The sequence below is a fragment of the Lithobates pipiens genome, unplaced genomic scaffold (genome assembly GCF_037356315.1).
Source record: "Lithobates pipiens isolate NorthernLeopardFrog02 unplaced genomic scaffold, aLitPip1_a1.2 Scaffold_3, whole genome shotgun sequence".
Lineage (NCBI taxonomy): Eukaryota > Metazoa > Chordata > Amphibia > Anura > Ranidae > Lithobates > Lithobates pipiens.
In genome coordinates this window covers 268,621,969-268,641,250 of record NW_027507790.1, presented here as the reverse complement: position 1 = coordinate 268,641,250, position 19,282 = coordinate 268,621,969, and the positions used below count along the sequence as shown (strand labels likewise).

General features: G+C 53.1%; 1 protein-coding gene across 1 annotated transcript in view; it reads right to left on the bottom strand.

Moving 5' to 3' along the window:
• Positions 1-8,112, bottom strand: part of VCP (valosin containing protein) — a 55,238-nt gene extending 47,126 nt beyond the window's left edge. Inside the window, exon 1 of the mRNA XM_077463145.1 lies at positions 7,935-8,112. Within this exon, the coding sequence (XP_077319271.1) occupies positions 7,935-7,951 (17 nt within the window). The 5' untranslated portion in view covers positions 7,952-8,112. The remainder of the gene's footprint in view (positions 1-7,934) is intronic.
• Positions 8,113-19,282: the final 11,170 nt, after the last annotated feature.

Genomic DNA, 19,282 nt, shown 5'->3' with positions numbered 1-19,282 from the left:
GTGAATACTTCAAGGCACATTTATACAGGATCATGGTGAGCTGAGGGCTGGGTGAGATCTCAGATACCACGTTCCTTGCTTCCATAGATAATGAATGAAGGGGTGCGGTATTCAAAGTACAAGTATGAACCAGGAAACACTCCATTGACACCAGTAGCCTGGTTGCTCAATATTTGCCCAATCTGTTTTTCCCAGGCTCTGGATTATACAAAAGGATTCCTGAAGATACAAAAAGACACTGAGAAATACACAACCAACCACATATAACAAGGACAAAGGATTGCGTCATACTAAATAAAATAGGAGGGTCCCAACAGGAAAGAAATACAATGCGTGTGAACTATAAGTATACCAAATAAATAAGATGGACACGATGAGGAAAGGTTACAGAGGTGTAAGGATGAGAAATTATAATAGAATAAAAATAAATAAAAAATAAATAAGCACAAAGCGATAGCCGTGTAATGTGGATTTAGGTAGACAATGAACTTGTGTTACATATAATAGTTCTAGGGGCCCTTTGATGTCAGTTACTATTGATGGGTAGACATGGAAACAAGGTTACAAATGTGATTTAAATGTAGCAAATTACTTTATAAAATGGCGCATGGAACCAGAGACTGATGTGTACAGTAACAGGAATAATCATGCGTTTATAACATGTCTTCATGCTTTTTTTGTTGGGTAGACCGACTGTTAAGTGCAATACCACACCAAAAATGCATAAATGTGTTTTTCCATATGCTTTCATTGAAGTCTATGGGGCCAGGACAAACTAAAAAGAAGCTTCTGCACCCTTTCATGAACTGCCCTGCCCCATTGATGTGAATGGCCCCCGTTGCGATTTCCAGTGTCCTCCTTTGCCGTGAAATGACAGATGTAGAGGAATCTGCACTAGTGTGAAGGGGCCCAGGGGGACAAATTACACACAGGTGGAATGGTAGTAAAGAGCGGACAGACAAATCCAGATTCTATACTGGGACTCAGGAGTACAAAGGTGACAAATTCTATGTGACAGGATACTAAACTCTGATTGACAAGGAGCGAGGAGGAGGGGGGGGGCAAATCATGTGACTGGGGTAAAGGGGGGAACTGTTCCTGGCAGAGACAAGAGGGAGCCGGGGGGGGGTGTCCAATTCTACCCAAATGGGGGTGGCATGTTGGGTGCCCAACTTTACTCAAAGGGGGCAACATGTAGGGTGCCCAAGTCTGCCAGGGTGGGGTGGGTTGTTTGGTGGGAGGGGACATGTGTGGTGCCCAAATCTACCCAAGGAGGGGGGTCGTGCTCACGACACACAGGGAACACACATGTAGGTGCCCAAATCTAACTGGGGGGGGGGGGGGGGGGGTTAGAGGGGTTGAAACACGCATATGTAGGGTGCCCAATTCCACCCAAAGTGGGGGTATGTGGGGTGCCCATTTCTACCCAAACATAGGGACATGTTGAGTGGCTAAACCTACCCCAAAAGGGAGACAAAAACCTGAGGGGCGGAGCCATGTGGACACCACGCCCAGAAGTTATGTTGCATCCACTTTAACATATCCTCTCCAGATCTCCATGCTTCAGGGGGCAATGTGATCGTTTTGCAATCATATCTGGCTTTTAACCTTGTGCACAGGACTTGCAGTGCGACTTTGTGAATATTATTTCATCTTTTACTGAATAAATGTTTTTTTTTTATTTTTTATTTTTTATTGGAACGTGTTACACTATGGAAGGTTTCAGATTTCCGAGTGATTCGCATCCTGCGGCACTGTTTGGGGATCCGGTCTCACCTGCCCTTGGGAAGATTGCTGCAATAATACACACCCAGGTGTCTGGACCAGCTCTGGTTGACCTTACCACTGTGTAGGTCGGGCCGTGGAGGTAAGAGGCAGCAGAGACTGGTGCTGGATACACAGAGGTGGGGAACTTCTGCACATGAGATTTGGAATATGGGCACGTTTGGCATGTAGACCATCTAGGCCAGTGATGGTGAACCTTGGCACCCCCAGATGTTTTGGAACTACATTTCCCATGATGCTCAAATACCCTGCATAGTGCATGATCATCATGGGGAAATGTAGTTCCAAAACATCTGGGGAGCCGAGGTTCTCCATCACTGATCTATGTAATATCAATGCAGGATATTTGTTTGTTTATTGATGTGGACATTTTATTTCTGTTTTATTTGATTCACACCTTGTAGTGCATTTCACTCCACATATGTAATTTTTTGTATATTATGAGACAATTAAGTATTTATGCGTTATATGTGGATTGTGATTATGTGAATAAGAATAACTACCAATGGGGTTTTTGATATTTTGTTTGATACCATTTTAAACAATTCATTCTATCAGTGGTTCTGCGTTTTACTTTGTGTTTAATGATAAAGGAAGAAACAGAAGATCAGCAGTAGAGAACAGAATGAATAATAAGTGAAAACTTCACTCTCTCAATCAACATCGATTATTTTTAATCATTATGCTGCTAGCATAGTGTAAATAGATAGGAAAGTAGATCATATATTCTTAAACTTTTTTTGTTTAGTTCCTTCCCAATCTCCATGCCTAGACAAATGATGCCATACATCCCAGGAGTCTTCGGGATGGGAGGGAGAGTTCTCAGGTCAGCCCATACTTGAGCTAAGGGCAGATGGATTCCAGGAAGTAAATGCTACATGAATCATCTGCCCTTTCTCAAGCTGGCCACAGCCAGAAATGCTTGGGGTTTTTGTTTTTATGGAGATGGGGGGGTTGCTTTGAATATTGAAAATAAATGTTGTGTTTGTGGTGCTCAAAGAGGAGAACCCACAGAATAAGGAGAATGGAGGAGGAGACAACCAGGAAGAAAGAAGGAGATTTGTTGCCCCCCAAACAGGAGAATGAGGCCAGCAAAAGCAGGATGAAGCCTTTATGATCAGATCACCAACATAAAAGGATGACAAGGCCTCTAGTAAGATAGGGATGGGGGGGGGGGGGGGGGGGGTGATACAGCATGAGGAGGAGGGGGGGTGATGTATTACGAGGAGAAGGAGGAGGAGGGGGGGGTGATGTATTACGAGGAGGAGGAGGGGGGGTGATGTATTACGAGGAGAAGGAGGGGGGGTGATGTATTACGAGGAGAAGGAGGGGGGGTGATGTATTACGAGGAGAAGGGGGGGGGGGGGTGGAGGAGGAGGGGGGGATGGAGGAGGAGGAAGGGGGGGATGTAGGAGGAGGAGGAAGGGGGGGGGGGGGGGGGATGTAGGAGGAGGAGGAAGGGGGGGGGATGTAGGAGGAGGAGGAAGGGGGGGGGGGGGGATGTAGGAGGAGAGGAAGGGGGGGGGATGTAGGAGGAGGAGGAAGGGGGGGGGGGATGTAGGAGGAGGAGGAAGGGGGGGGGGGATGTAGGAGGAGGAGGAAGGGGGGGGGGGATGTAGGAGGAGGAGAAAGGGGGGGGGGGGATGTAGGAGGAGGAGAAAGGGGGGGGGGTGTAGGAGGAGGAAGGGGGGGGGTGTAGGAGGAGGAAGGGGGGGGGATGTAGGAGGAGGAGGGGGGGGATGGAGGAGGAGGGGGGGGGGGGGGATGTAGGAGGAGGAGGGGGGGGGGGATGTAGGAGGAGAGGGGGGGGGGGATGTAGGAGGAGGAGGGGGGGGGGGGGATGTAGGAGGAGGAAGGGGGGGGGGATGTAGGAGGAGGAAGGGGGGGGATGTAGGAGGAGGAAGGGGGGGGAGGTAGGAGGAGGAAGGGGGGGGGGATGTAGGAGGAGGAAGGGGGGGGGGGATGTAGGAGGAGGAAGGGGGGGGATGTAGGAGGAGGAAGGGGGGGGGGGATGTAGGAGGAGGAAGGGGGGGGGGGATGTAGGAGGAGGAAGGGGGGGGATGTAGGAGGAGGAAGGGGGGGGGGATGTAGGAGGAGGAAGGGGGGGGATGTAGGAGGAGGAAGGGGGGGGGGATGTAGGAGGAGGAAGGGGGGGGATGTAGGAGGAGGAAGGGGGGTGATGTAGGAGGAGGAAGGGGGGGGGATGTAGGAGGAGGAAGGGGGGGGGATGTAGGAGGAGGAAGGGGGGGGGATGTAGGAGGAGGAAGGGGGGGGGGGGGTGTAGGAGGAAGGGGGGGGATGTAGGAGGAGGAAGGGGGGGGATGTAGGAGGAGGAAGGGGGGGGATGTAGGAGGAGGAAGGGGGGGGGATGTAGGAGGAGGAAGGGGGGGGGGATGTAGTAGGAGGAGGAAGGGGGGATGTAGTAGGAGGAGGAAGAGGAGGAGGAAGGGGGGGGGATGTAGGAGGAGGAGGAAGGGGGGGGAGTAGGAGAGAAGTAGGAGGAGGGGAGGGAGGAGGAGGAAGGGGGGGGATGTAGGAGGAGGAAGGGGGGGGATGTAGGAGGAGGAAGGGGGGGGGATGTAGGAGGAGGAAGGGGGGGGGGGATGTAGGAGGAGGAAGGGGGGGGGGGATGTAGGAGGAGGAAGGGGGGGGGGGATGTAGGAGGAGGAAGGGGGGGGGGGATGTAGGAGGGAGGAAGGGGGGGGGGATGTAGGAGGAGGAAGGGGGGGGGGATGTAGGAGGAGGAAGGGGGGGGGGGATGTAGGAGGAGGAAGGGGGGGGGGGGATGTAGGAGGAGGAAGGGGGGGGGGGATGTAGGAGGAGGAAGGGGGGGGGGGGATGTAGGAGGAGGAAGGGGGGGGGGGGATGTAGGAGGAGGAAGGGGGGGGGGGGATGTAGGAGGAGGAAGGGGGGGGGGGGATGTAGGAGGAGGAAGGGGGGGGGGGGATGTAGGAGGAGGAAGGGGGGGGGATGTAGGAGGAGGAAGGGGGGGGGATGTAGGAGGAGGAAGGGGGGGGGGATGTAGGAGGAGGAAGGGGGGGGGGGATGTAGGAGGAGGAAGGGGGGGGGATGTAGGAGGAGGAAGGGGGGGGGGGATGTAGGAGGAGGAAGGGGGGGGGATGAGGAGGAGGAAGGGGGGGGGAGTAGGATGGAGGAAGGGAGGGGGGGGATGTAGGAGGAGGAAGGGGGGGGGGATGTAGGAGGAGGAAGGGGGGGGGATGTAGGAGGAGGAAGGGGGGGGGGATGTAGGAGGAGGAAGGGGGGGGGGATGTAGGAGGAGGAAGGGGGGGGGGGATGTAGGAGGAGGAAGGGGGGGGGATGTAGGAGGGAAGGGGGGGGGATGTAGGAGGAGGAAGGGGGGGGGATGTAGGAGGAGGAAGGGGGGGGGGATGTAGGAGGAGGAAGGGGGGGGGGATGTAGGAGGAGGAAGGGGGGGGGGGATGTAGGAGGAGGAAGGGGGGGGGGAGGGGTGTAGGAGGAGGAAGGGGGGGGGGATGTAGGAGGAGGAAGGGGGGGGGGGATGTAGGAGGAGGAAGGGGGGGGGGGATGTAGGAGGAGGAAGGGAGGGGGGGGATGTAGGAGGAGGAAGGGGGGGGGGGGGATGTAGGAGGAGGAAGGGGGGGGGGATGTAGGAGGAGGAAGGGGGGGGGGGATGTAGGAGGGAAGGAAGGGGGGGGATGTAGGAGGAGGAAGGGGGGGGGGGGGATGTAGGAGGAGGAAGGGGGGGGATGTAGGAGGAGGAAAGGGGGGGGATGTAGGAGGAGGAAGGGGGGGGGGATGTAGGAGGAGGAAGGGGGGGGGATGTAGGAGGAGGAAGGGGGGGGGGGATGTAGGAGGAGGAAGGGGGGGGATGTAGGAGGAGGAAGGGGGGGGGGATGTAGGAGGAGGGAAGGGGGGGGGGATGTAGGAGGAGGAAGGGGGGGGGGATGTAGGAGGAGGAAGGGGGGGGGATGTAGGAGGGAAGGGGGGGGGATGTAGGAGGAGGAAGGGGGGGGGATGTAGGAGGAGGAAGGGGGGGGGGGATGTAGGAGGAGGAAGGGGGGGGGATGTAGGAGGAGGAAGGTGGGGGGGGGGAGTGGGAGGAGGAAGGGGGGGGATGTAGGAGGAGGAAGGGGGAGGGGATGTAGGAGGAGGAAGGGGGGGGGGATGTAGGAGGAGGAAGGGGGGGGGATGTGGAAGGAGGAGAGGGGGGGGGGGGGGGGATGTAGGAGGAGGAGGGGGGGGGGGATGTAGGAGGAGGAAGGGGGGGGGGGATGTAGGAGGAGGAAGGGGGGGGGGATGTAGGAGGAGGAAGGGGGGGGGGATGTAGGAGGAGGAAGGGGGGGGGATGTAGGAGGAGGAAGGGGGGGGGGGGATGTAGGAGGAGGAAAGGGGGGGGGGATGTAGGAGGAGGAAAGGGGGGGGGGATGTAGGAGGAGGAGGGGGGGGGATGTAGGAGGAGGAAGGGGGGGGGGGATGTAGGAGGAGGAAGGGGGGGGGGGGATGTAGGAGGAGGAAGGGGGGGGGGGATGTAGGAGGAGGAAGGGGGGGGGGGATGTAGGGAGGAGGAAGGGGGGGGGGATGTAGGAGGAGGAAGGGGGGGGGATGTAGGAGGAGAAGGGGGGGGGGGATGTAGGAGGAGGAAGGGGGGGGGGGATGTAGGAGGAGGAAGGGGGGGGGGGGTGTAGGAGGAGGAAGGGGGGGGGGATGTAGGAGGAGGAAGGGGGGGGGGGATGTAGGAGGAGGAAGGGGGGGGGGGATGTAGGAGGAGGAAGGGGGGGGGGGTGTATGGAGGGGGGGGGGGGGATGTAGGAGGAGAAGGGGGGGGGATGTAGGGGGAGGAAGGGGGGGGGGATGTAGGGGAGGAAGGGGGGGGGGATGTAGGGGGAGGAAGGGGGGGGGGATGTAGGGGGGAGGAAGGGGGGGGGGGATGTAGGGGGAGGAAGGGGGGGGGGATGTAGGGGGGAGGAAGGGGGGGGGGATGTAGGGGGAGGAGGGGGGGGGATGTAGGGGGAGGAAGGGGGGGGGGATGTAGGGGAGGAAGGGGGGGGGGGATGTAGGGGGAGGAAGGGGGGGGGGGATGTAGGGGGAGGAAGGGGGGGGGATGTAGGGGGAGGAAAGGGGGGGGATGTAGGGGGAGGAAGGGGGGGGGGATGTAGGGGGAGGAAGGGGGGGGGGATGTAGGGGGAAGGAAGGGGGGGGGATGTAGGAGGAGGAAGGGGGGGGGATGTAGGAGGAGGAAGGGGGGGGATGTAGGAGGAGGAAGGGGGGGGATGTAGGAGGAGGAAGGGGAAGATGATGGGACACCAACATAAGGATGAGGACTGTAGTATGATAGGACCAGTGATAGTGGGATGAGGACTGTAGGCTGACGGGGATCTGGCACGATGAGGGACAGTGATTGATGGGGCGAGGAATGATGAGACCAGCAACAAGAGGATGAGGCCTGAAGTATGATGGGGGGTGATGATGATACCTGTAGTGGGGGAGGGAGGAGGATAATGGCGAGGCCTTAGTATGAGGAGGATGATGAGGCATATAGTATGAGGAGGATGATGAGGCATATAGTATGATGGATATTTGAGGAGGCCTGTAGTATAGATGGGGGAGGTAATGAGGCCTGTATTATGAAGAGGGGAGGATGATGAGGCTTGTAGTATGGATGAGGGGGCAGCCTATATTATCGATATGATTGGGGGAGGGGGGAGGCCCATAGTATTGATATGGGGGGGGAGATGAGGTGGTCTGTAGTACTGATATGGGGGGGGGGGGTATGAGGAGGCCTGTAGTATTGATACAGGGGGAGGGGTGATGATTATGAGGAGGAGGCCTATAGTATTGATATGGGGGGGGGGGGGGTGATAATGAAGATGAGGCCTATAATATTGATATGGGGGGAGGGGTGATGATGAAGATGAGGAGGCGGCCTATAGTATTGATATGGGGGAGGGGTGAGGCCTGTATTATGGATATGATTGGGGGGAGGGGTGAGGCCTGCATGACACAGCAGGATGCGGCCGGCCGGCTCCCTCTATATCCGGGCCGCTCTCCCCCTCCTTCGCCTCTCGCGAACACACGGCCCTCGTTCCCCGGCCTCCCCCCCCACCTCCTCCCCGCTCCCTCAGGTACCCGGGCCCCGGCTCTGCGGCCTACCGGCACCCCGCACTCACTCTGATCCGGTAGCCATGTTCGGTGTCCGGCCCAAGCCGCTGACCAGTGCCGGGAATGCCGCTCGCGCTGGATGCTCCGCCCCCTGGCTCCGGTACAAGCTCTCACTGCCCGCTCGGCGCCCGGTGTCCCCTCAACTGTGTGACTGACTGCGGCGAAAGGGGAGGAGCCTGCGCCACCAGCAAAGAGCTGCGTCATTCCGCGGTACCGCGCCTGCGCAACTCGCGCCGCGGCCAATCAGCGTGCGCCAGGGAGGACCACGAGACCCGGAGCGGCCCCTCCCACTTTCCCCCCTCCCTATTGGTCCGCGGCGCTCTGTTCTCTGAGAGCTGCCTGGCAACTGACACAACGCGGCCGCTGACTGGCTGACAATACGGAGTGGGCGGAGGCTAGGTCTAGACATTGAAACTGAAGGCGGAGAGAAGGGGAGAGAGGTGGTTGGCGAGAGTCATTATCTGGCCGCTTCTGATTGGACGGGGGGGCTGTCCGTCAAAGCAGCAGCCATAACTTAAAGTGATTAGTCATAGAGACATGTGTCATTGTGGTGTAATGGGAGGCCTGTGGGGCCTAGTGTGTAACTACTACTACTACTACGGGACCCGCACATGTCATACAGGGCCACACCAGAGGCAGCGAGAGAGCGCAACCTTCCAGGGAAAGTGCCGCAAATGTCCATGTGACCGCTTCTTACCATAGAAATATGGACTGCAGGAAGTAGAGAGAGGAACAATGCGAAAAGTAGACCAGAGCGCCTCCTGCTGGCGAGTTACGGGACTGCATCATATAACATACAGTGATTTGATGTCATACAGGATGTTATAATATAAAATAGACGTATAATATGATACAATATAATCTGACACGATAGAATATATTATACGATGATACATAATATAACAACATATAATATATGATAACATTATGTAATGTATTGTATTATGATACTATGTTATATTATATAATTTTATAACATATGTATACTATATTATACAACATATTATATTATATCATGGTATATTATTTCATAATAGTCATATTGACCTGATGTGACTTTTCTTTTTTTCTTCGGAGGGTCCCTTTAAAAAACGGCGGGGTCTTGGGGAACCCCTTCTAATGACTGTAGATAAAGGCTCACAGTACTAAAGTGTGATCAGTAGAAAGTCTGAAATAAAATAATTAGAATGTGGAGTGCCTGGAGTGTTTGACATGCAAGTTTTATAACACCTCGGTCTCTATAACTCAACATTTATGTCAAAAATGGTCATAAAATGAAAAAAAAAATAATGGACAGATGAAAACCACCTTACACTGGTGGTCAGTAGAAGAAGGGACACCCTTAAATTGGTGGTCAGTAGAAGAAGGGACACCCTTACATTGGTGGTCAGTAGAAGAAGGGACACCCTTACACTGGAGGTCAGTAGAAGAAGGGACACACTTACACTGGTGGTCAGTAGAAGAAGGGACACCCTTAAATTGGTGGTCAGTAGAAGAAGGGATACCCTTACACTGGTGGTCAGTAGAAGAAGGGTCACCCTTAAATTGGTGGTCAGTAGAAGAAGGGGCACCCTTACACTGGTGGTCAGTAGAAGAAGGGTCACCCTTAAATTGGTGGTCAGTAGAAGAAGGGACTCCCTTACACTGGTGGTCAGTAGAAGAAGGGACACCCTTAAATTGGTGGTCAGTAGAAGAAGGGACACCCTTACACTGGTGGTCAGTAGAAGAAGGGTCACCCTTAAATTGGTGGTCAGTAGAAGAAGGGACACCCTTACACTGGTGGTCAGTAGAAGAAGGGACACCTTTAAATTGGTGGTCAGTAGAAGAAGGGACACCCTTACATTGGTGGTCAGTAGAAGAAGGGACTCCCTTACACTGGTGGTCAGTAGAAGAAGGGACACCCTTACATTGGTGGTCAGTAGAAGAAGGGACACCCTTACATTGGTGGTCAGTAGAAGAAGAGACACCCTTACATTGGTGGTCAGTAGAAGAAGAGACACCCTTACACTGGAGGTCAGTAGAAGAAGAGACACCCTTACATTGGTGGTCAGAAGAAGAAGGGACCCCCTTACATTGGTGGTCAGTAGAAGAAGGGACACCCTTACACTGGTGGTCAGTAGAATAAGGGACACCCTTAAATTGATGGTTAGTAGAAGGGACACCCTTACATTGGTGGTCAGTAGAAGAAGGGACACCCTTACACTGGTGGTCAGTAGAATAAGGGACCCCCTTAAATTGATGGTTAGTAGAAGGGACACCCTTACATTGGTGGTCAGTAGAAGAAGGGACACCCTTACACTGGTGGTCAGTAGAATAAGGGACCCCCTTAAATTGATGGTTAGTAGAAGGGACACCCTTACATTGGTGGTCAGTAGAAGAAGGGACACACTTACATTGGTGATCAATCGGAAGAGGCACACCTAACATGCATTTTGCATTAGGGCAGCCCATTTACTTTTAGTGGGTTGCCAATACAACAGAGTGGGCAGAAAAATGCACACGCTATGAGAATGTGTTTAGATGCCAACCAATGCATGTTACCAGAATGCAACGGTGTGAATGATTCTTTAGGTCGGTGGTTCCCAACCTCACTAGTGCCGCAACACCTTCATAAACTTTTCCAAGTGGTGGGGACCACTAACAGTAAAATTATTTTCGTAGCGTGGGTTGTCAGCACCCAAGGCAAGACAAGTAATTTGGGCCCCTAACCCCGGGACATTTAGCGCTCCCTGAGTCCCTTCCACTCGTACAGTATTAAAACCCCTTATGGTACATATTAGGATGTGCCACTCTTTCCCTTTGTTCTCCTTTCTTTCCCTTTTATCTCTCTCTATGACAATTTCTTGTTTCCCCCCATCCCTCTCTCTAGCCGTCTTTCTTGTTCTTTCTCTTATTCTTTCTCCCCCCTTTTCTTTGTTCCTTCCCCTCTTTTCCTCTCCCTTCTACGTATTCTCTAATTTTATTCCTTCTCTTACTCCTTGGTGGGGGGAACGGGATGAGTGGCAGGGCTGGGGAGGGGCGGGATGAGTGGCAGGGCTGGGGAGGGGCGGGATGAGTGGCAGGGCTGGGGAGGGGTGGGATGAGTGGCAGTGCTGGTGGGGGGTGGAATGAGTGGCAGGGCTGGTGAGGGGTGGGAGGAGTGGCAGTGCTGGTGGGGCGTGGGATGAGTGGCAGGGCTGGTGAGGGATGGGATGAGTGGCAGTGCTGGTGAGGGATGGGATGAGTGGCAGTGCTGGTGGGGGGTGGGATGAGTGGCAATGCTGGTGGGGGGTGGGATGAGTGGCAGGGCTGGTGAGGGATGGGATGAGTGGCAGTGCTGGTGGGGGGTGGGATGAGTGGCAGGGCTGGTGAGGGATGGGATGAGTGGCAGTCCTGGTGGGGGGTGGGATGAGTGGCAGTGCTGGTGAGGGATGGGATGAGTGGCAGGGCTGGTGGGGGGTGGGATGAGTGGCAGTGCTGGTGGGGGGTGGGATGAGTGGCAGGGCTGGTGAGGGATGGGATGAGTGGCAGTGTTGGTGGGGGTGGGATGAGTGGCAATGCTGGTGGGGGGTGCGATGAGTGGCAGGGCTGGTGGGGGGTGTGATGAGTGGCAGTGCTGGTGAGGGATGGGATGAGTGGCAGTGCTGGTGAGGGATGGGATGAGTGGCAGGGCTGGTGGGGGGTGGGATGAGTGGCAGTGCTGGTGGGGGGTGGGATAAGTGGCAGGGCTGGTGAGGGATGGGATGAGTGGCAGTGCTGGTGAGGGATGGGATGAGTGGCAGGGCTGGTGGGGGGTGGGATGAGTGGCAGTGCTGGTGGGGGATGGGATGAGTGGCAGTGCTGGTGGGGGGGTGGGATGAGTGGCAGTGCTGGTGAGGGGGTGGGATGAGTGGCAGTGCTGGTGGGGGATGGGATGAGTGGCGGTGTTGGGGGGAGTTCTGATCAGACAACTTAGTTGCTCTTGATCAAGGTCATCTGCTGATCTGAGAACTGTAGTGGGAACTTTTAATGGCAACTATAATCACAGGTAGTGTTACTCACTGTGTCTCCGACTTTGTGGTGTCTCGCAGCAGTGACACCTATGCCGAAATCGGGAGATGGGGTCTCCTCCAGCCCCTCCCACTTCATTCCTCACCATTCAGCTGACTTCTAGTCTCTGCCCCCCAGCCATGCTGTGAACTGTGAAGAGGCTGAGCGGGGGACGCAGGGCTCCAGGGACAGCCCTGCTGAGCGGCCGCGAAAAGGCCAGGAGAGCAGCGCGGGCTTCAGGAACAGCCCAGGATTCGGAGACCCCTGGCAAATTGTCATTCGACCCCCAGGTTGAGAACCACTGCTTTAGATTGATGGTCTGTGGAGAAGGGCCCCCTTCCATTGATGGCCAGGGAGAAGAACCCCCTTACTATGGTGGTCAGTAGAAGAAGGGACACTTACATTTGTTATGGTGGGAAAGGGCACCCTTACATCGGGGGTCAGTGGAAAGGGCACCTTTACAATGGTGATCACTGGGAAGGGGGCACCCTTACATTGGTGGACTGTAAAAAGAAAGGTCTCCTTACATTGGTAGTCAGTAGTAAGGGCTCCTTACATTGGTGATCAGTGAGAAAGGACACTCTGATGTAGCGATGGTGGACTATAAGTGTAACATTATGTGCTCTGCCCGTCATTCATCATCTACTGTATGTGTAGCTGATGACATTTTGGGCAAAATGTCATACGCATGTAAATTTAGTTTTTGCCTCAGAACAGTAGAGGTTCTTGTGTAGTAGTCATGTGGCGGCACTGGATACTGCGAAATAAAGCCTCTCTACTTATGTCTTTTGAGCTACCATCTGCATATATACGAGTTTCCTGTGTGATGTTTCAGTCTGAATTGGTGGGGATTTGCGATCCATCCGGCAGACCACATTGCATGCACTGAGGGAGCGATTACACGCTTCGCTTATGGTGTTCAGCACATTTTGTTGGTGACGGAAGATTGCACGTTTGAATAACAATATTGAAGGAGATATTATTTTCACCGAAAGGACTATCATTTGGATTGCCTCACTTTGGGTTTTGGGTCACTTTTTCACATTAATTTATGCTTAATTGCTTAAGATTTTATTATAATTTTTATTGATTTTCCTATTTCTATTTATCATTTATTAATTATTTATTAGCACTATTTATGAATTTATGCACTATTTATTTATTTATCTATTATTCTCTGTATATGTTAATGAATTATTTGGGAAATTATTCACTTAAGATTTATTTATTTTATTCACTATAGCGATGGTCTGAAGGTTGTGATAATACCAGTGTTCAGATTTAGGCAGGTTGGAGTGTATAGGCAGCGCAGCTATACATTTTTGTTTTCCATCATCTATGTGTAGCTGATGACATTTTAGACAAAATGTCATACGCATGTAAATTTAGTTTTTGCCTCAGAACATTAGGGGGGTTCTGAGGGTTAATTGTGTAGGTTGGCCTTGACATCAGTCTGGCCAGGCTGTGTTTGGAAGTTCTGCCTGGTCATGTGAGCGGTGAGGTGCACATGACAGGCCAGAACCAGGTCTGTTTGGATGTTTAGGTATCAGCCTTCTCGGAACCAATCAGTGGGAGTGCAGGGGCCCGCTGAGGAGTCTGGGAAGGGGTACTTAAGGGGTGTGGGTCACGTGTCAGGAGGGGAGAGGAGTTCGTGAGACCCAGGTGGTCTGTTCTGGTTCCAGGACCGGGGTAGCCCCATGAGGGGTCCCGGTCACGGGGTGTTCGACACCCCGCAACATGTTCCTGTGGAAGGCCCCTGTTAGACCCGTCTGGCCTAGAGTAGGGATCCGTCTGTTCCCGAGTCTCGGACCCGGCTGGTCCGAGGTGCAGTAACTGAGGGAGGATTCAAGGTGTCCGGGTGTGCTCTCGGCTTGGAGAGGCACCACAGCTTGTGGAAGTGACCGGGGGAGGAGTCTTCGGAGAAGGGCCGACAAGTGGCATCCTGGGAAGTGCCTGGTTACTGAGTTGGGAAGGACATTGATGAATTCACACTTTTCCAGTACCATTGAGGAGACGGGAAACGTTCCAGGTACTGAGGAAAAGGTTCCTGTTCGCCTTTGGTTACAATTTGTCCACGTTCACAGGTCTCTTTCAAGTTTTGAGTTGATGTGCTGACTGACATGATCTCTGGCTAGAGATCTGTTCAGCCTTGAAGTACCCAGATGCGAGTGGCTACTCTCTGGGTGGAATTAGAGACTTTGCTAGACCTGCAGTTCAAGGTGCCTGAGTTCTTCACCCATGCCTTCTGTTCCCAAAGAGACTGTGTTGTTTGGAAGTTAATATTGCAAAATAAAACCCTTTAAAGAGGACTTCATCTGTGTCAGCGTTCAAGTTGTTGGGTATCAACCCTGGGAACCCCTAGACGTGGAAGAGCAGACCAACAGAAGGTAACTGGTAAGCCCAATAAGTCAAGGCCGCACAGCACGGGTTGTGGCCGCTACATATAGTTGTGTCCCTTTAATGCTGGATGCCAGTGACTGTGATCATATTGGTGAGCCAACCCACTGGATTGTGGGACTAGTAGTTTTTGTGATCAGCAGTAACTATACACCAGGACTACATATCCCAGGGATCCTTTCTACCATCCAGGGGACTTCTGGGAGAGACTATGAAAAAGATAGGAGTTCCGTCTCATGCTCTCTTCTTCCTGGGCCTTGTGTAAGGCATACCTCTCCATGACGGAGAGAGAGAGGTTGCGGCCTACCACGCAGTGTCAAGAAACTCCAGCCCGGACCTAGGGTTGGAGTAGGGCCCATCTCTGTGGCTGTTCGCCAGACATCTTTACGGCACCCACTCAGCAGCCCGACACCACGCTCTGTCAGGGAAGTAGGTGCAATCTCACGAGGTACGTTCGTGTTAACGCGCGTCAGCGCCTACGGAAGCGCAAGGTAGTTCCAAGACGAACGGCCGACGCTACGTCTGACCAGGCGGGCGTACACGGTGATGTTACGAATGCACAACGTACTCGGCGTAGCCGTACGATCGCCTCGACGCGCTCACGACGTGACCTGGGCACCTCGCCTATTTAAACGTTCGCCTGACAGTGCTGCATCGCTGGATTATCATCAGCTCCCCTGTGTACATGTGTCCGTGATTTCTGCTATCTGATCTCCTGTGTACCGACCCGGCTTGCTCGACCTGCTCCTGTTGTTCTCCTGGCTCTTACCCCTGGCTTGTACCCGACGTTCCTTGTCTGCTCCCTGCACCCGATCCCGGCTTGGCTTGACTCCTCTTCTGGACTTCTGCTGCTCCGCTCTTGGACTTCCTAGCACGGTTGCCCCCAGAGACTTGTTTACCCGGCTCTTGTCCTCTGCTGCTGCTACCTGGCAACCTGTGCTACTGTGGACACTGCATCCCTGTGTCATCTTCAGGGTTGTGCCGCAAGGGGAGCCCTCTCAGCATCTCGGCCTCACTCCTGATCGTGGCAGTATAATCCAGCCATGTCAGAGGCCGACAGAGGTGACTCCCCAATGGAGGCCATTTTACAAGAAGTTAAGGCCCTTACTCCAGCTATTCAGGAGCTCCAAGAAAGATATCTCTGGCTGAAGGAACACCTGCAGCACTCTCTTGAACCGCCCACCTCCTCTGGTCAAGTTCCTGCTTTCGTAACTTCAACCTCTCCAGAACCACGAGTCCCAGCCCCAGAACGCTTTTATGGGGACCGAAGGAAATTCAGATCCTTCAAGAACTCATGTTTTCTTTACTTCTCCCTGCAACCTCAGACCTTTTCTTCAGAAGCGACCAAGGTGGGGTTCACCATTTCACTGTTGAGGGACGATCCCCAGACGTGGGCCCATGGCCTGCTGGAGCAATGCAGCCCTTCTGTGAATACTTTGGATCAATTCTTCAAGGCTATGGCACGCCTATATGATGACCCTTTTCGGACAGCAACAGCTGAAGCAACCTTGTACGCCCTTCGCCAGGGTGAGCGGCCTGCAGAGGACTATACAGTGGAATTCCGTACATGGAGCTCTGATTCCGGCTGGAATGAAGCAGCACTAAGATATCAATATCGGGTGGGGTTGTCTGAAGCCCTCAAAGACGAGTTAGCCAGATTAGAGGCTCCCTCTACCCTTGAGGATCTTATCCTACTCACTATCCAGCTCGACAGGCGTCTACGGGAGCGCCAGTCTGAACGCGCTCGAATTCCTCGTTCTATCCAGGCTCCACCTTCGGCTCGCCCAGCAGTAACCTCCGTTCCGAAGGGCATGCCCCATCCCGCTTTAACCTCCGAAGAGAGACTTCATCGCCGACAGGCACACCTTTGTTTCTATTGTGGGGAATCAGGACATTTCATTAACAACTGCCCCACAAGACCAAGTAAACCAGTCCTCTGCACTCCATTTCACCTTCAGGTAGCGAAGTCGGCTTCAGCCCATATCACCCTTCCGGTCACGTTGATGGTGGCAGGTAAAGGAGTTCTTCTACAGGCAATAATTGACTCCGGAGCCTGTAGCTGCTTCCTGGACTTAACCCTGGCTAAGAGTCTGGCTCTTCCACTTAACCTCAAGAAACAGAGATTGACTGTCCATCTGGCCGATGGCTCCTTACCTAGTTCTGGCCATGTCACCAGGGAAACAATACCCATCCTGGCGATCACCGATTCAGGTCATCGGGAATTCCTTAAATTCGATGTTCTGAGTTCTCCGATGTTCCCCGTTATCCTAGGGATTCCTTGGCTACAGGCACACAACCCCCGGATTGATTGGCTCAAGAAGGTGGTATCCTTCACATCTGCCTATTGCCAACAACATTGCCTGGATTCCGAATCCCATGACTTGCCCAGTTGTCTGACCATACAACCCGTACCCAGTCCAGTTCCTCACATACCAGCAGTTTACCAGGAATTTAGAGATGTGTTCGACAAGAAGAAAGCCGATACCCTACCTCCACACCGCCCCTATGACTGCCCCATTGAGTTATTACCCGGGGCTCCCATTCCCTTTGGCCGGATATTTCCCCTTTCTGAGACTGAACTTGAGGCCCTGAGACAATACATAGATGAGAACTTGGCCAAAGGATTCATTCGTCCCTCTTCATCCCCTGCCGGTGCAGGCATCTTTTTTGTGGAAAAAAAGGACAAGACTTTAAGACCATGTGTGGACTACAGGGAATTAAATAATATTACCCTTAAAAACCGCTACCCACTTCCGCTCATCCCCGAACTCTTCCAAAGATTCCACACCTCACGTATCTTCACCAAACTTGATCTACGTGGGGCTTACAACCTTGTCCGTATCCGGGAGGGGGACGAGTGGAAGACCGCATTCAGAACGAGATTCGGGCATTTCGAGTATTTAGTCATGCCCTTTGGACTATGTAATGCCCCGGCAACCTTTCAGCATTTCATTAATGATATCTGCCGGGAGCATTTAGACCACTTTGTTGTCGCTTATCTTGACGACATTCTTATTTTTTCAACCTCTCTGGAACTTCACAGGGTACATGTTAAGAAGGTACTATGTAGTCTTAGAACACATGGGTTATATGTTAAAGCCGAGAAGTGTGATTTCGAAAAGGAATCCATTCATTTCTTGGGACTCATCATTACCACAGGTGGAATTGCCATGGACCCGCAGAAAGTGAAGTCTATCCTGGATTGGCCCGCTCCTTCTGACAAAAAGAGTGTTCAGAGATTCATCGGGTTTGCAAACTTTTACCGAAGATTCATAAGGAGCTTCTCCACCATTGTAGCTCCCATCACTCAGACCACTCGCCAACACACCAAGTTCCATTGTTCCCCAGCAGCACAGTCCGCCTTTCACCAGCTCAAGACCCTCTTTACCACTGCGCCAATCCTGCAGCATCCAGATCCCGCCTTGCCCTACGTGCTGGAAGTTGACGCCTTAGAGGTGGCCACGGGGGCGATTTTATCTCAACATCAAGGTTCCAAGGCATTACTGCATCCCGTAGCCTTTTTCTCTCGAAAAATGAGTTCCCCAGAGAGGAACTACGATGTGGGGGATCGGGAACTTCTAGCGATTAAAACCGCTCTTGAAGAATGGAGGTATCTCCTGGAAGGTGCCGCTCACCCCATCCTAATTTTTACTGACCATAAGAACTTAGAGTACCTCCGCACAGCCAAACGTCTGAGACCCCGACAGGCCCGATGGGCCTTGTTCTTTTCAAGGTTTAATTTCCACATAACCTATCGCCCAGGATCTAAGAACAGCAAAGCGGATGCTTTATCCCGGATGTTTCCTGATACCCCGGAAGGAGTCCCACCCAGTACAATTTTGTCCCCCCAAAATTTCTTACTGATTCAACCGGATCTAAGGTCTTCAATCGAGCAGGCCTCTAGTCAGTGTACGGAAACTGAAGTTTCTTCCCTGAGAAGCCAAGGAGGGCTTCTATGGCATCGGGACAAGATTTTTGTTCCCCGGCAAGCCAGATTACTGGTATTAAAGACTTTCCATGACCACCAACTAGCAGGCCACTTTGGAGTCCGGAAGACGATTGACCTTGTGCAGCGGTCCTTATGGTGGCCTACTTTAAGGGCAGACTGTAAAGAATACGTTGACTCCTGTACCATCTGCCAACGTAACAAGGGATCTAACGCCAGACCCTGGGGCCTGTTAAGGCCACTGCCAGTCCCGGAGAAACCATGGAAAGAAATTTCCATGGATTTTATTGTAGAATTACCTCCCTCTGAAGGGTTTACGACCATCTTGGTGGTAGTAGACCGCCTGTCCAAGATGGCGCATTTTTTAAAAGGGACTCCCTCTGCCTTGGATACGGCAAAAACTTTTATAAAGGAAATTGTCCGATTACACGGGGCAGCTGACAGCATCGTATCGGACAGAGGGGTACAATTCACCTCCAAGTTTTGGAAAGAACTTTGTAAATTACTCTCGATTGGAATATGTTTGTCCTCAGCCTATCACCCACAGAGCAACGGTCAAACTGAAAGAACCAACCAGACGTTGGAACAGTACCTGCGATGCTTCTGTTCCTTTTCCCAGGATGATTGGGTTTCCTTGTTACCTTGTGCAGAATTTGCCTATAACAACTCAGTGCACGCCTCTACCAACCAATCACCTTTCTGGGCAAACTACGGATTCCACCCCTCATTTCTGCCTAATACCATCCCTGAATCCTCTGTCCCGGCAGTTCAAGACAGAGTAAACCTCATTCAAGCAAACTACCAAATACTCCAAGATACCATGAAGAAGGCTCAGGAGGAGTACAAAAGACAGTACGATAAAAGGAAGAGAGTTAACCCTATCTTCAAGACAGGGGACAAGGTGTGGCTTTCAGCAGCAAATCTTAAACTGCCATGTCCATCCCGGAAATTGGGACCTAAATTCCTGGGTCCTTTTGAGATTAAACGGGAGATTAATCCCGTAGC